This window comes from Athene noctua, chromosome 23, assembly GCF_965140245.1.
Source record: "Athene noctua chromosome 23, bAthNoc1.hap1.1, whole genome shotgun sequence".
NCBI lineage: Eukaryota > Metazoa > Chordata > Aves > Strigiformes > Strigidae > Athene > Athene noctua.
The window spans coordinates 3042670-3059391 of NC_134059.1; the positions used below are offsets into that span (position 1 = coordinate 3042670).

The 16722-nt window shown below is 41.4% G+C and overlaps 1 protein-coding gene across 7 annotated transcripts in view; it reads right to left on the bottom strand.

Annotated features, from left to right (window-relative positions):
* Window positions 1-2804: 2804 nt before the first annotated feature.
* CEPT1 (choline/ethanolamine phosphotransferase 1) overlaps window positions 2805-16722 on the bottom strand; it is a 79727-nt gene continuing 65809 nt past the window's right edge. For 6 of the 7 annotated variants that reach the window (XM_074925305.1, XM_074925304.1, XM_074925302.1 and 3 more), the window contains 5 exons: window positions 11646-11730; window positions 6819-6950; window positions 5791-5949; window positions 4440-4565; window positions 2805-3733 (listed from right to left, as the gene is read on the bottom strand). In XM_074925305.1, the coding sequence (XP_074781406.1) occupies window positions 3614-3733; window positions 4440-4565; window positions 5791-5949; window positions 6819-6950; window positions 11646-11730 (622 nt within the window). In that variant the 3' untranslated portion in view covers window positions 2805-3613. The remainder of the gene's footprint in view (window positions 3734-4439; window positions 4566-5790; window positions 5950-6818; window positions 6951-11645; window positions 11731-16722) is intronic. The other variant, XM_074925308.1, reaches the window with a different exon arrangement.

The following is a 16722-nucleotide window of genomic DNA, read 5'->3' on the forward strand; positions in this document are numbered from 1 at the left end:
TAAAGACCAGTTCTTCACCAGTCTCAAGTATCAGTGACAAATTATTTGGAGCAGCTTAAATCTTAAAACCCTGAAGACTCAGAGCATGATTCTCCTTGTATGCATCTTGAGAAAACCACTCACACTCCAGGGAGGGACTTTCCAAGCAACTGAGTTTTGCACCCACTTCATGCTGATGAAAAGAAACACGTGGTTTGTGAAATGCAAGACAGGCCCTCAGCACCTGAAAACCCCTCCACAGTCTTTTGCCTTGCAGACTTTGCCTGGCTCACCACTTGCAGGGCAGCAGCAGAGGCTGCACTACCTAGATCAAACCTTCACCCAGCTGAATACAGTTAAATGAACTAGTTATCTAAATTCAAGTTGTATCTAAAACTGTGATACTGAAGAGACAGCTGCTACCTTACACACTGGAGATGCTCCCAGTATCAAGGTGCTGGGACTGTAAACTTTTCCAGGACACCTATGAGCTGTGCCCCAGGTATGTGGTCACAGTGGGGGAACTCAACTCCTCCTCAGGCTTCAGCCGGGCAGGGACCCTTTGGGAACCCCAATACAACCCCACAGGGCCAGGGCTCCCCCAGAGCTGTGCTTGCCATAAAATAGCTGCTCACTAGCAGGGAAACACCTGGGAGTTCAAGGATGAAGCAGGGTAGCCTACATAAATTTCTCCTCATCCTGAAGACATTCCTCCTTTCCCCAGTGCCCCAATCTCGAGGTGTGACCTCCAACTCACTTGAAATGGTATCACCCCACAGGAAGGAAACAAAGGCCATTGAATGACTCGAGCGTGTCCAGAGAAGGGCAACGGAGCTGGGGCAGGGTCTGGAGCACAGGTCTGCTGGGGAGCGGCTGGGGGAACTGGGGGGGTTCAGTCTGGAGAAGAGGAGGCTGAGGGGAGACCTCCTGGCCCTCTGCAACTCCCTGCCAGGAGGGGGCAGAGAGGGGGGATGAGTCTCTGGAGCCAAGGCCCCAGCGCCAGGCCCCGAGGGAATGGCCTCAAGCTGCCCAGGGCAGGGTCAGGCTGGCTCTGAGGAAGGATTTCTGTGCAGAAGGGGCTGTTGGGCGTTGGAATGGGCTGCCCAGGGCAGGGGGGAGTCCCCGGGATCCCTGGAGGGGTTGAAGAGTCGGGCTGAGCCAGCGCTGAGGGATCTGGGGGAGTTGGGAACGGTCAGGGGGAGGGTCATGGTTGGGCTGGAGGAGCTTCAGGGGCTTTTCCAACCTCGAGGATTCTGTGAAAACTCTCCCAACCAGAGAAGACACAGGACAGAGCACACACACCCACTAAGCGCTTGCCTGGAGAAGTGTGACCGCAGCTCCCCTTCCTGTGGCATCTCAAGCACGGGCCAGCCCCAATTCTTTCCTCAGACACAAACACGTCAACAGCTAAACCAGAGCCATGCTCCTGTGTCGACTCTCTAGCCCAAGCAGTCCTGTGTCTCTGCAAGGACACAGCTGAGGAAGACTGGCCTCTCTGTCCGTGACAGCCTGACACTGGGTCCTGGCCCAGCGAGCTGCAAGAAGGGCTTTAAAGCGCTCGGCCCTGAAGGAACTGAATTTTCTCTCTGCGTCCCGAGCATGTTTTCTAATCACTAGGGTATCACAGGAAATATGTCACCACTTCCCGTAGCCAAGGGGGGTTTTGATTTCTTGGTGTTGGTTTTTTTTATTTTTATTTTTCAAGTGAGCTTTACTTAATTCCTTCAAAAGGAGACACATGCAGTTGCTTTCAGGTACCTTTGTGGCTCTGCATTCCCCATTGTGCTGGTTTTGGCTGGGGTAGAGTTAGTTTTCTTCATAGTAGTTAGTATGGGGCTGTGTTTTAGACAATACAGGGATGTTTCTGCTATTGTTGAGCAGTGCTTACACAGAGCCAAGGCCTTTTCTGCCTCTCACCTCACCCCACCAGCAAGAGGGCTGGGGGTGCACAAGAAGCTGGGGGGGACACAGGACCTGGACAGCTGACCCAAGGGATATCCCATCCCACATAACATCATGCTCAGCCTATAAAGCTGGAGAAGGAGGGACATTCACAGTGACAGTGTTTGTCTTCCCAAGTCACTGTTATGTGTGATGGAGCCCTGCTGTCCTGGAGATGGCTGAGCCTCTGCCTGCTGATGGGAATGAATTCCTTGGTTTGCTTTGCTTGCAACTGCAGCTTTTGCTTTACCTATTAAACTGCATTTACCTCAACCCATGAGTTTTCTCACTTTTACTTTTCCAATTCCCTCCCGCATCCAACCACAGGGGAGTGAGTGAGTGAGTGGCTCTGTGGGGCTTAGTTGCTGACTAGTTAAACCACACCACCAGTAAACAGAGGCACTTTCCTACCCTCGAGGGAGGTGCTCCATGGTCAGAGGGTAGGATTTCAGGTTCCCCGCATTCCCCACCAACTGTCTCCCAAGCAGCTCCCTGACAGCCATAGCAGGTCCTGCTCTGGAGACAGTCCCTCTGCTCTGTACAGCAAGCCCAGGCACTTTGTTCAGGGTCTGAAGTGCCCCTCAGTGCCAGGGCCTGTGGCACACATCAGAGCACTTCACCACCACGCGACTAAATGCTCCATTAAGTCCAACTTAGCCTCCCTGATGCAGTTCACCACATTTAAAATGGTATTAAAACAACAACAAAAAAGCCCCACCCCAAACTTACTGCACTATGTAGCAGAGAAAGCTCTTGGAGATCCTGGATTGACAACACTATACACATAAAAGCATTACAAAACTGCTTTCTAAACAGCTGGCAGGAGTGTACTACTTAGATCTAAGTAGGACAGAGCAACACACAGATCTGAAGACAACTGTTGCTCTCAGAATTCTTATTTATTAAGAGCAGAAAGGAAATTTTGCTTAAATTTTATACATAAAAAAGTAAACAGTAAAATTTTTTTTTATAGTCTTTCCACTGAAGAAAATTGAGAAATAAGTTGTCTTTTTAGATAATGTTTATTTAAAAAAATAAAATTAATTGACAAAGATACCACACTATTTTGCATGCCAGGCACCCCTTCTGCTTGCAGAACCCTGTTCAACACATTATTCTTTAGCAAAAAACCGCTTTATCACCAATGCATAAGCAAAAGAACCACATCAGTCTGGACTCAAACCTGGACAGCTGCTTCAGCTACACAAGCTAGTGCGATATCTCTGTTTTTACCAGCTCAGGTCTTTAGTAAATAAATTTCAAGTGGACACTAAACAAGTATTTCACTAAGAGATGATGAAATATTAAAATTAAAAGCAAGTCGTATTGCAGCTGTAATTATACTACATTAGAAACTTCAGTTGTTGGGGATCCATTCACCATATATAGATTAATTTGTAATCAAGGTAATTACAAAGACAGAGCATTACTCCCTGCATGCTTTCCCGGGCTTTGAACCAACAGAGTTGACTACGTGTAGAGTTGACTAGGGTGTACTTGGAATTCACTCTCTCAGGCAGGAGACTAGTTAAGGAGTGTTACTGATAACAAAGAATAAAAGTTACACAACATTGATTATTATAAATTACTTTGTTCTTATCTGCTTTTTGCCTTAGTCTCCCACGTATCTTCACATCTGCTCATGTAGAAAACCAACTCTTTCTTATTTCTCCTTATGGTGACTCCCCATTTACTAATGGTGATTAGAATGCGTGGAGGAGGACTTGATTCGGAATACGTGGATGTGCAGATGGGCAGCAATCTGATTGCAGACGCTGACACAGTATCGAAGCAAATCAAAGAGAGAAAAGATCTGCCAAAGGTAAAAAAGTTACACACATTTAGATTACAGACTATTTATAGACATTATAGACTATGATAACACCACCTGCATACTTCAGAATAAAAGCACTGGGGTCTTCTTTTCATAAACTAAATCTTTAACTCTGTAGGAATAATCACTCAGTGAAGAAAGCGTTTCTAGGTAGGGGGCCTTCTTCCAGATACAGACTCTTAACTCTGGAGTCAGAGAGGGGAAAACAGTTGCAGCAACTATATTGATACTGTTAAATGCCTCATAACTCTGAATGGTAATAACCATACATAAAATATCAATTTTTATTAAAGGGTTAACATTGTGTTTTGGTAGATAACACTTGCTAAGCACCTATAACAAGATATTTTTCCCTAATGGGTGTTGCTAGTAATGACAGAAGTACATGCTTTCGAGAGCTACACTTGCACAGCGCATAATATATTCCCTTGCTAACAACACATCAACACAAATCTTCCAAATATTCTATTCTAAGCTTTGAATGTTCGCTACATTGCTTTAAAACTGTTCAAATTATGCTCATCTCTCTGCATTAGCTTTATTTCAAATCAACTCAGTAAAGCAGGTTCCCAGTCCCATCACCCTGCGGGTGAGTCAGCTGGGCTCAACCAGCACAAATGGTATTTGGGAAAGAGCACACAATGTTTGCAGTGATTACCGACAAGCAAAGGGAGCCCACACTTACCAGGGCAATCCAGAGTACAATATACTCATCAATAAAGCTGTTAAAATACTGGTCCAGGAACAACAGTGCTGGGCCTATGAATGCTGTGTCGTGCAGGTGCATTTCGCTTTTGGTCATGTGTGCGACCTACATTTAAGAAAAGGGAAGTTTAAGAAATTAACATATGCCAGCCAAGGCAGAGTGATTTCAGAATACACAAAGACAAAAAAGTTACAGCTCAAGCCACATTACTGTGAGATCGAGTACTTGCAGCAGCAATACTGTTTTAACCATGAAAGACTACAGCTACACAAGATGCAAGGTTTGCGGAGCAGTATCTTTTAGTAGAACAAAGAATGTAGCTACAGGAAAAAAAAAAAAAAAAAAACACACAACACCCTAACACATTTTCCAGCCCACAAACTCTTCCTCCTGCCAGAAACAACACAGTAAAATGGAAGTAGACTGGTAAATTTTAAGGTTTAGTTGAGCCTAGAAACAAAACCTCACAGCTGCTAGATCTTCAAAAACCAGACACTTGGTGTTCCTCTCACTCCACTTATTTGTTCCCGTCCCATAAGGATCACCAGCTCCCTCTGGTTACAATTTGATCATGTCTTTGTCCAAGGGTGACCTTCCCACCCTCCCCCACACGCACAGAGGCTGTCCTACACCACATCCTCACTTTTACCAGCAGAACTGGTGTGACTGTGTAGTAAGAAATAAACTTTTCTTCCAGTGAGAGTTATGCCCCACACTGATCCAGTTCATGGGGCAACACACCATCTGCCTGCAGAACTGGGAGGGCTGGGGCAGCAGTTTAACCCCTCATTCACTCTGTTCAACTGGGGCTCCTCTCCCGAGAGCACTGCATCTGTTCCCTGCTTCAAACCTGTTAATAACCTTAACCATGACTTCTCTTCAAGTGTTTAAGGTAAACTCTAAGCAACTGTTCCAAACCTCAGCAGCTGTGACACCTTCTCTCCTTTTCCTAAACTTTCCTCCCCTCTGCCCCTACATCTGACGGGGGGTTTCAGCCAACTTTGTGCCAGCCCAGCTCATCACACATGTGCATAAATACTCTGCAAAAGTGTGAATAAACAGCAGAGAAAGGGGGAAAAACAGTACTTGGGCAACTGTAAGCTGTACCGGCACTGACTGTGTAACCATGGCACCAGCCTGAGGTTTACTACTCCTCTTGCAAACAGAAGAAAGGCTCCCCTGCACCTGCAAGCTACTGGAAGTAAGTAAAGCATGAGTATCACTTCAGTACACACACAGATGTAAGTTAGTCAATGGAATAACCAGAGAACTTGAAAATCTACAGAAAGTTTTACTACAACAAGAAAATCCAATGTTTTGGTGCACTTACCACTAGTTTATTTGTTATCTTAGCAGATACAAAACCAAAAGTAAGTATATATAAGCAGGGATGCCGTTCAAAGAGCTGCACAGCAGATTTCTTGTAGATCATTGCAGCTAATGCGATCACTGACCCAATATGAAGAAAAGGTGAAAGGACACTCGTTCCCTACAGCAAGATAAAGTTAAACCATTGGGTTAACAAAAGGTGAACGTTGCAAAGAAACCTTAATAAGCCGAAGGCTCACGTGACATGCAACGGGTGGTTTCTAACTAAAGTCACATTAAAAACATGTTAGTACCAGTGTTCAAAAAGACAAGAACAAAGTGTGATGTAACCTGAGTATCAGCTGAGAATGTGGTTGAATCTTTCTTGTGCTGGAGGAGAAAGTAAGGTTTTATGTAGCAAGAAGTGCACAGTTCTGACATGTGTCACACGGCCAGTGGCTAATGCTGTTAGCAAGTGACAGGAGACAATACTTCTATTCCGTTGTCTGTGCCAGCTAGAAAGCAACTAAAACAGCCTTCTAGGTAGCAAATAATTATTAGACTGGTATAGAATTGCTTTTTGGAAAACTCCTGGGGCTCCAGAATCAATCACCACCTTCACTGAAACAGAAGGCACTTGTGCAGATACCTCCACCTGTACTTTTTCACTGGTAATATGAATAGTACTGATCTTTTAAAAAGATCAAAACCATAACCAATCTTCCTGATGATCTTCCTTCTGAATAGATTTTTGCATTGGACTTTTCTATGAACTCTCCGGGAGGGTGTGTATTTGTATAACCTGTTTTATATGATTAATTTCAAAAGCAAATATCTAAGTACCACAAGTACTTCTAATCACGCAAAAGTTTTAAAAATCTTGATTCCTAAAACTACCATGCAGATAATATCAACTTGTTTTTCCCAAGCCAGCAAGGAAGTGAAAGGAAAATATTTCACATGTAGGAGGTATTACGTAAAATAAAAGCTAAAGACATGGCTGAAAAGCCAGAGAGTGCTAAAGAATAACTAGCAGAATGAAGTACTTACTGCTATAGTGGATCCATTTTTGCCAACTCCACCTGTGAAGATTACACCAAAGTAGTTTGTACAGGAGAATATGGTTCCTGCAACAGTACAGAGCGCCGGGAATATTTTCACCTGAATATTCAGTATTGGAATCTTAATGGAAGAGAGACAAAAAGTTAAAATACGCACAAGCAAACTAAAGTTGGGCTTACTACTTCTGGTGCACTCAAACACTCCACTTTCCAACACGTTTGCTTTTCTTTCTCTGCTATACAGAGATTTAAATTTCTACAAGGCACAGAGAAAAATGTATTTTTCCAATAATCCTTCCATCAAGCTTCCCATAAAGCCGGACTCATCTTCAGTCTCCTGTAAAGAGCCATCAAAAGCAGAGAAGCAGACAGAAACCAAGAACCTGCTAGCTAAAGCACCCAGGTATCGCATGGAAGAGAAATGCATCAGTCATCTTTTCTGAAGCTTGTTGTAAAACTCACAGCTGCAGCCCAAGATCAAACTGGGCAAAGCAAAAGCCACTGGAGACGATTAAACAAGGTCCCTTAAGAAACTGGATACTACCTTATGGGCAAGACAAGGGAAGTGAACAGATCAGACAAGTCATCTCAGTCAGTGAGCCTAGGAGATCAAGTAGTAAGGTTGCTAAAGAAGTGAAAAAATGAGCACAGGCAGCTTTGAAAGAAAGGCAGTAGTTTTCTTCATTTTTGAACAGTAGTGTTTCAAGCAGAACAGGAGAAACTAGAAGTGAAGAAGAAAGAGTTCAAAATACACCACAGTAAATACGTTATGGAAGCAAGTGTTTAGAGAATGCTACCCAAAACTTCCCAACTTTATCTCTATAACTACTAAAAATCTTCATGGGCTCTTAATTCAGGAACTCAACTGAATAAACACACTTGGCTCCCCAACAGCAAGGGGTCCAACTACATACAGAAGCCCAAATGAGGTCAAGTTGTTTCAATTTTTCTTCAATTATACTCTCAGTGTAGCTTTCAGCAGGCAAAAATCATTAGTTTTCTATCACATTCAGTAACTTAATCTCTCAATCTTTTCAGGGCACAACTAAGAGGCAGAGCCAGCTTTAACTCCTCATGCCTTGCTCCTAGGCAGCCTACAGATGAGCACCCAGACCACCTCTCCAAATCACTGCCCTGCAGGCTTCTGGCTGGCTGGTATAGTTTCATAACACTTAAACACACTTTGCCCTCACTCAGGCTACAGTTAAGTCAAAAAAGATTTTCTGAACGATAGTAAAGAAAGAATAATGACAAGTAAACAAAAGGCATATATTGCCACAGACTGGAGTGCTAACTGTAATCATTCATCAATGTTACCAGGCACAGGCCTTCTGAAGGAAGGTACCTGTGCTGCCCTCTGCTTCAGCAACGATAGTTTGGTATTTAAAGAATGGGGTGAATTTGCTCTTCTGCAGGAAGAAGAAAACAATGGCAAGCTTCATGCAGGAGTCAAAAGACATTAAGCTTGACATTTCCCAAAGACAAGGGGAGTTTGCTGGGAAAAACACCCCATGAACTCCATCCTAACTACTAACATACTAACATCTGAGAATGATGCTCAGGAAAGGCAGAAGAGTAAGACCACACTGTTATAACATCCAGTTTGGCTAGTTGTGCTTTATTATCACTCCTTTTTGCTTCTACCAATAGCTACGTCAGTGACAGGTATTAGATTGCACTTCTCTGGCAGAAATAATTAGTGAGAAACAAAGCTACATACTGGACTTTGGCAGAGGAAATTCAAAGGAGAAGTATAAAAAGGCAGTGCCTTCTAAATTGCTTTGCATACAAAATGGAAGCAAAGCAACAAGGCAAAAAGTTGGGAGCAGCAAAGGCAAGCAAATAGCACAGAGAAAAAAGAAAAAAAACTGAGTAAAGGGAGAGGGAGTTGTACTTGGAAATCTTCCTATATAAGTGCATTGCAGCCCCTGACTTTTTAAGTAAGAGGAGACTACAATTGCAAGCCATAAGATTTTCCTGTCTGGTATTCCATGTATCACTACAGTTCATGCCGTTATTCTGACCCTACTGGTAACTGCACAGGTTTCACCAAAAGTCATATGCAGGCAGAACTTCACAAGAAAACATCAATAACGCAGAGAAGTTATCACAAGTCAAACCTTTTGCAGGTAACTTATGCTCTCTGTTAAACCCTTTGAAGTTGATCTAGAGAAAGGCTACACTGCACAGAGAGCTTCTGAATACAGGTACATCCTGGTAAAGGGAGCATTCCAAATTTTGTCTGAGGAAAAAAACCCATGCATGTTATAAAAACAAGTGGCAGCAGGCAAAGAATGGATTAACAAGTGCTTGCCAGAGTCTGGATTAAAGCAAATCCAGAATCATTTGCCAGAAAACTAACAACAGGCCTCCAGACTAGACGCCATCAGTTTTGTGCAGCATGAATTGGGATTTAAAAATAATAATAATAACACTAATTAGGAAACAGACAGGCAAAGAGCACAGCTAGGGGCTCAGGGAAGTGGCAGTGAAGAGTGCGTAAGAGACTACACATCCATAAGTGGTCAGGGGTGCTTCCTCCAGGAACTCTCCTCGGCTACCTCCTAGTCAAATACCACAACCAGCTGGGCAGCTCAGTATGCTGGGAGTCCTTCTCACAAGGCTGGATGCCAGCTGCAGTTTAGAGTTGGATGTACATACACTTCAGTCACATTTGCAAGAGGAATAACAACTCACAGTGGGCCAAACCCAAGCTTGCTTTATATTCATGAAGTGTTTACGCTTTTAGCAATTACGTTGTGGAATGAAACTCAAGCAATTGCAGCATTTTTCTCACTTCAACCAGAAAAATCCCTCTATATAATGCATCAAACAAGCTGCACCTAAGCTTGCTCACTTTACTCACATTTTCCAAATGAGGATTGCAGCTGCAGTCGTACTCACCATCCACCAGAAATTACCGAGCTCCAGGAGCCTTGCAGGGCAGCATTTTAACACGCCTTAAAGAGAATCTACACTGACAGAAAGAAGGAAGCCAGTACAGATACACACCATTTCAGGGAAAAAAAGAGAAAGCTAATGAAAGCAACAATTGACAAAATACACAATTCTGCATTTAGCCTATTCAGATTGTTTGCCTTTTCACATGTTAGCATAAGAAAGTGGAATGTTTGAGTATACAACCACATTTTATTCCATTATCCCCCCCACCCCCCCGACAGAATCAAACTAAAAATACCAAATCACCAATATTGCTGTCACATAAAATATTAAAGGACTGAGGAGAGAGATGGAGTAAGGACGGGTTGTGTGATACATTTTGCTCTGCAAACAGTAAATAATATTTGTCTCTAAATAAAACACAAAATCTAACAAGTTGAGTGAAAAAGAAAAATTCCTAATTGTCATTGGAAACCTCATCATTGTTCTCTGGAGAAATGACTTCATTAATCCACCACCAGACTTCAAAATAGTTTAATCTTTTGGGAGCTGACTTAGCCAAATGCTGCCACAACCCAGAACTAACAGATTTCAAGATTTCACTGAAACAGGTTATTTAAGGTATTTAATAACACAAGAGAACAATTTCTAAGCTCACATAAACATCAGCTTGCACTGAGTTGTGCCAGAGGTTGCTGTGGCGGCATTTTTTCCCCCTTTTTTTAAAAAGGAAAAAAGGAAACTGGGAACATGAATTGGGAAATCCCTATTTGTAATACAGCATAGCAGCTGCATGGGGATGTTGGCCACAATAATCTCTGCAAAAGCTTGGCACAAATAAACTGACTTGTAGCCTTTTTTTTTTTTTTTTTTAGAATTAGCTCTATTCACACTCATTCTCTTTAAATTGTATTTACTCTCAAGTTTACATAATTAATCTGGGGCGTGGGTTTTGTAAGCCTGAAAGCACATGTAGCAAAATTGGGGTAGCCAAGGTTAGCTCCTTTGTCTAGATACTCTCTAGTGTTAGAGGGTTCATTTCTCTAGTTATATGAAGCAGATTAGAAATTCACCAATTTGGGGTGACATGTTCCAGTAATTTTTGACCATCTCTTGGTTTTAATGCAAAGCAAGATTTCTTTATTCACCTTAAGAACTGTGTTTAACAAGTGCACAAACAAGATCAATATTCAGCAAGGAAGTCAATGCCCTAGTTGTTATTTCCAGAATTTTTTTTTTTTAAGTTTATATGTGCAAGTACATGCTTTTCTTTGGACAATGCCATTTTGATAGCTGAACATGGCTTCAGAAATGCAAATATAGTCACTTTATGACAGCACATGAACTGCCAGCTGACATGGCATGGTGAGCCTGTGTAACACCTGCAGGATCTGTATGCAGCCAGCCCATGATAGCCAGCTTGCTTCAATGATCTTCATTTTAAAAGAAGTAGTGACAATTTTTCCCTCCCGTACAGATAAGAGTTGCCAGCCACATTCAGACTAAATTATCGACTGATGGTTACCAACTGCTCTCCAAAAGCTTTCCCAATATCAATCCAATTCAGTACTTCTCCATCACTGATCTAGCTCATCACATGAAATTCATTCCAGTTTTGGCCAGCTCTTTCAAAGGAAGCTGGACTTCACTGAAGGTACATTTAATTTCATGAAATGTTTGATAGTTTTCTACCTGCAAATAGAATATACGAAATAATAGCTTGTTTCAATAACTGGTAAAACCAGAATGCACAGTTATTGCCACGTGACCTATACTCAAGAATATATATTTCCATTCATGAGGAAAAGCGAGACCTTCCCCTTGCAAATTAAACTGTGCTGCTATAGGCAGATAGTTCTGCCAGGTGTCTATTAGATTGTTAAAAAGGATAAAATAAGAACATGAACAAAATTACCAGAGATTGCCAAAAAGGTGGTCCTCCAATCACTGCCAGTAAATGCATGATTATTATGAAGATTTGTACTTCAGTCACATCAATTCTGATTAGGTACAAAAAGCCAAAAAAAGCAAAATTATTCAAAGCAATTTCAAGTCAGTTATTCGCAAGCTCTGCAGCTCTCCTCTATCATGCACAGTATAAAAACTCCAAAATATTGAGGAAAACGAGAGGCAAAATTTATAAATAATTTAGAAAGCAAAAATGTATTTTAGTTTTACTGTTAAAATTAAGAGCCATGCTGTGCTATAGTTTCTGTTTCATTTCACAGTGCAATAAAAACCCAATTTGTCAAAAGGAACAGTTGGAACTCGTCTTTTAACTGACCACTGCTGGTTGCAGAAATAAATATTCAGTTTCAACCTTGCCCACCAAAAAAAAAAAAAAAAAAAAAAAATTATTTCAGATTCTAAAATTCAGAAGAGATCTTTTTAATCCCTATTTTATCCCTTATCCTATTTTTTAATATGAACGTTCTCTCTGATAGCATCAAACTTTAAACAGAAACATGAATCCCTAAAGAGTTTACACAAATGTAAACGGCAGTCAGCTGCACTGCTAAAGATTACACGAGTCAGTCTCTAGCGTGCAGCCAGAAGAGAAAGCACTTGTGGTTCTAGCATAGATAGTATGTTTTATAGAAATGCAAGAAGGAACAGCTTATAGAAAAGACTGAGTTTAAGACTATTTAAAAGAGCATGCAAAAGTCTGGGGGCTAGCAAGGGGGAAAAATGGCTATACAAGTCAATTCCAGAAATAGAAGTAAAGAAAAATACAGGTGAAATATAAAGAGGATGGACTTGCTGGTATATCATACTATCTCATATCAAAAATAATCTGTACCAAAAATAATCCTTTGAGACAGTTTAAGATATTTATGGCATACTACTTATTTCTAACAATATAGTTCTACCTGAAAGACCCAAAATGGCTTCTTGCAAATACATGCTTTGCTGTCACAAAAATACTGTTCATATTATCAACTACACAGGCATCAGGGAATAACGGTTCAGGGTGGTTTTTTTTTTTTTTTTTGCTTGTGTGCCTTAAATGAGCTCCAAGACCATATAATTAAGTTTAGTATCAGATCAGTGTGCCACCAAGTTTTCTCCACAGCCTTTGTTCCAGTTTTGGAGCAGGTTCTCTCATTTGAGTATCTTCAGTCTGGCAAAAATACAGTTTTGTTTCAGCAGCAGATCAATATGCACAAGGCCTAATTGTAATACTGGATCCAAGTCCCACGTAGAACATCGCCCAAAGTTTAAGGCAAGGAGAAGGGAAACAGTATGTGGTATTCAACACAATCTCTTCTCTTACTATGGATTCTCTAAACGCTGGTTGCTGCTTTCAGTGCAAAAACACTGCAGCCGACTTCACCTTTCCATCAGCTCAGACTTTCTGAAAAAATCCCTAAGGCAGGACACTCACCTATGGAACAACCAGCAGAATCAGTGTGTGGTGGCACTGTCAACAGCAGGCCGACAGGGTATGAGGCACCCAACCCCTGACTATTGCTGTCACAAACTCCCACTGCTCTCTCCCTTATAACGCAAATAAGCAGTGAAGCGGCAGAGGGGAGCGTAAAAGATAAAAAAATGGGAGAACATCAATACCCACAAACTAGCCAGACTCTTAACATATAATGGGAAAGTTTAGCCAAAGTCGTTGGAGGAAATCTAGAGAAGATTCCAGTAAGACAACAGTTTGCTTTAGATGTCTTTGCTTTGTAAATTTTCTTTCCACCACACTAAGCAGGGAGACACGAGATACGCAGAAATAACCTCAGAGGTCTTCCTATATTCTGATTTATTCTATAACAATCCTGTAAGGCAGTCAGAACTGGCGGGGGGGGGGGGAGAAAAAAAAAAAAAATCAACTTGCACAAAATCAAAGAATGTTCTAAAAATCCTTATTTTTCAGTCCTCATACAAACAAATTGAGTCATTGAGCTACCTTGCAAGAAAAAGTAAAAATGCTCAGCTATGCAAGAAAAGACTTACAATAAACATCTGCTTAAATGCAAATTGCTTCCTCCTGGCTTTTGTAGTCAGCATGGAAATGTGCTTTCTGTGTGTCCAACTGAGGAGGGGCTGAAGGAGCTTAGGGAACCTGCACAGGTTAAGTGGGAATGAATTTTAGCCTAATTTACTACTTCTGTGAATGACCTAAAAGAATATAAAGCAAATGAGAAAGCTCACAGAAACAATGACTAATAATTAACATAGGCAACTCAAGTTTATAGCTTTCCTTGGACAGTAAAACAGGTTTCTTTTGGCAGCAGTGATCTTAATGCTAAATAATGTAAGGTCATATACTTAAAAAAAAAAATTTAAAAAAAATCAGATCATAAAAGACAAAGCATTCTGAAAGACAAACTTTTCCACAAAACTGGGAGACCAACCAAATCCATGGAAGCTGTGCCTGGATTTGGGTTAGGGAGACAGCATTATCTTCTTTACACAGACTTGGTACAACCTTTGCTCCATTGCCCATAGTTCTGCCCTCTCCAACTCAAATAAAAATGGCATCAGGCAGCTGGAAAGGGTTCAGCAATGAACTGCAAGTATATTTGATTAAAAACTCCTCCCTGACTTAGAAGAATCTTATACTGCAGAACAAGTATGAGTTAACTTCAACTCTACATAGATTTATTTTTTTAACACCGAAGAGCTCCTTAAGCCATAAGACAAAGACCTAAGACCAAGTGAGAAGCTCAACACCTAAACAAAGCATAAGTTCTTAATACCAAGGATGAAAAAAGACTGAGGACATCCTATGCTCCTTAAAACCACTGTTAGACGACTTAAAGATATGCTTGACACCAGTAGAGTACACGGCTGATGCAGTGAATTTCTTTGCAGGATGTCAAATGGCCACTACTTCGAAATCTAAGAACACAGGAATCCAAACAGGCAGTTCCTTGAAGCTACACCACAAAAGGGAACAACATTTGGAAACAGAATCTGGGTGAAAGGGAAAAGAGGCCCGCTGTTGTTCTATTCATTTAACTTGAATTTAAAATGACTGTGCAACTACAGCATAAACTGGACTAAACCCATGCTGCTGCTAAAAGGAGTAGTCATCCCAGCTTCAATAAAGACCAACCACCTTCTCCCCCCAAAAACACCTGCTCAGTCTCACTTTCTCCCTTGTGCCAGCACTACAGTCACATGCCATCAACTGGATCAGGAGACTGCCTTCACTAAAACGACCCCAAAAAAAGAAGAAAGGTTCCTGTCCCCATCTCTAGCGTATCAGCTTTCCTTATCCATTTTGTGTGGCCTCATGAATGATGCAGCCACAAAGGAGAGGGCAGTGGAAGGTCTGCACTGACTCTTTTGGCAGCTGAACAAAACTGTGCTGAGTCAAAGTGACTGTGCAACTACAGACTTAAACAGGGGAGTAAAAGGAAGTCTAAATGGAACGAGTTAAGGCTTCCAAATGTAACACATGTGGACTACTGCCAGCATTCATAAAAGTCCTAAAGAGCCCTTAAAATGGAGCACAGTAAAAAAAAAAAGTGAAAGAATGCGATTAGAAAACAAAGCAACAATGGTTTTGTCAAGAAAGATACTGAGCAAAGGTAATGTATGACACTACCTGGAAAATTTTAACACATCAGGTGATCTAGAGGACGTTCATTCCTGCACTTTTAATGATTAACTTGCATTTACAAATTGCTTCAAGATAAAATGTGCTAGTAATAAAAAAAAAAAATCCATAAAATTGCCTCAGTCACTGTACTGGTTTTAAACTCTGGTAGAATTGGGAAGGTACCTAATAAAATGACAAGACAAAAGCAGGGCTGCATGGAAAGCTGCTTGGTTGTAGACTGACTAAAGCCTTTCTGTACTACCCACACTGGCCTTTGGAGGAAAAAATACATTTAGCTTGCTTTAGCGGCTAAGGAAATTATTTGCAAAGCAGGGTCAGAACACTCCTGCTTAAATATTACATAATTAGTACTGTATTTTTTTTCCACATAAAGTTCCACTGCGCATTGGAGTGCCTCTTCCTATGATAAGGACTACAGAAAACACAAACTGGAGCAGTGGATCATTTATCAACTAATAGCAGAAAAATATCTTCACTTCAATGCAAAAAGATAAGTACCACGAGGAGAAAAAACCCACAGCACTGGGAGATCAAAAGCAAGGTGCTGAAGACCCCCACCCTGCCATTTAATTACTGCACACAACCAGTAGCCTGGTACCACCAGCAGAACTGTAGGAAAGCAAAAATATTTCAGAACAAGAAGGGAATCAGCCAGCTCAAAGTCTGTTTCTATTTCTCCTGATATTTGTATATATTTACTCATTTAAATGCTATAGTGGACATCCTAAGAAAAAAAAACAAATTGAAAGATCTAGCAGCATGAATTCTGCAGCTCAAGTAGGGGGGTTTCTTAAAGCCTCTTAACTGGGATATTTTCAGCAATCACTTGAGCCACACTTCCCCTAACCTGACCTGACAGTTTTTTTGCCTGATGTTTCCTGACAAATTGAGTCATGTCAGCATTGCCCAAACAGTTTATGTTGCTAGGATGATACAGAGACATTGTGCACAATGTAGTGGATCCTTAATACCTATGAAATGAAGAAAATGAAAACAAACCGTTTCCCCCAAGACGTGCCCACGCTACAATAGATGGACGTAAAGTTATTGTAACAGTTCCTCAACAGACACAAAGCAGTCTAGTTCCAAAGATCACTTCTTCAAATAAACCAGGGACTTTTTCACCTTCTAGAAAATAAACAGAAGAACCTGAATCAAGTTTTTAAGATCACCAGGAACAGAGATCAGACACTGAAGACAAAGCAACAAAGAACCAAGACTCAATACTTTAACAAGCTAAAAATGCCAAGACAGAACATCTAATTGCAAGGCTGGGAAAGCCACTGAAAATGACCCTGAAAAAATACTGATTCTACACCAAACTGACATTAGGGGAAAAAAATAGCAAACAGCAGCTCTGCAGAACTGAGGACAGCAAACAGGGACTAGGTCAAACAATGTCAACACTGCACCAGCTACC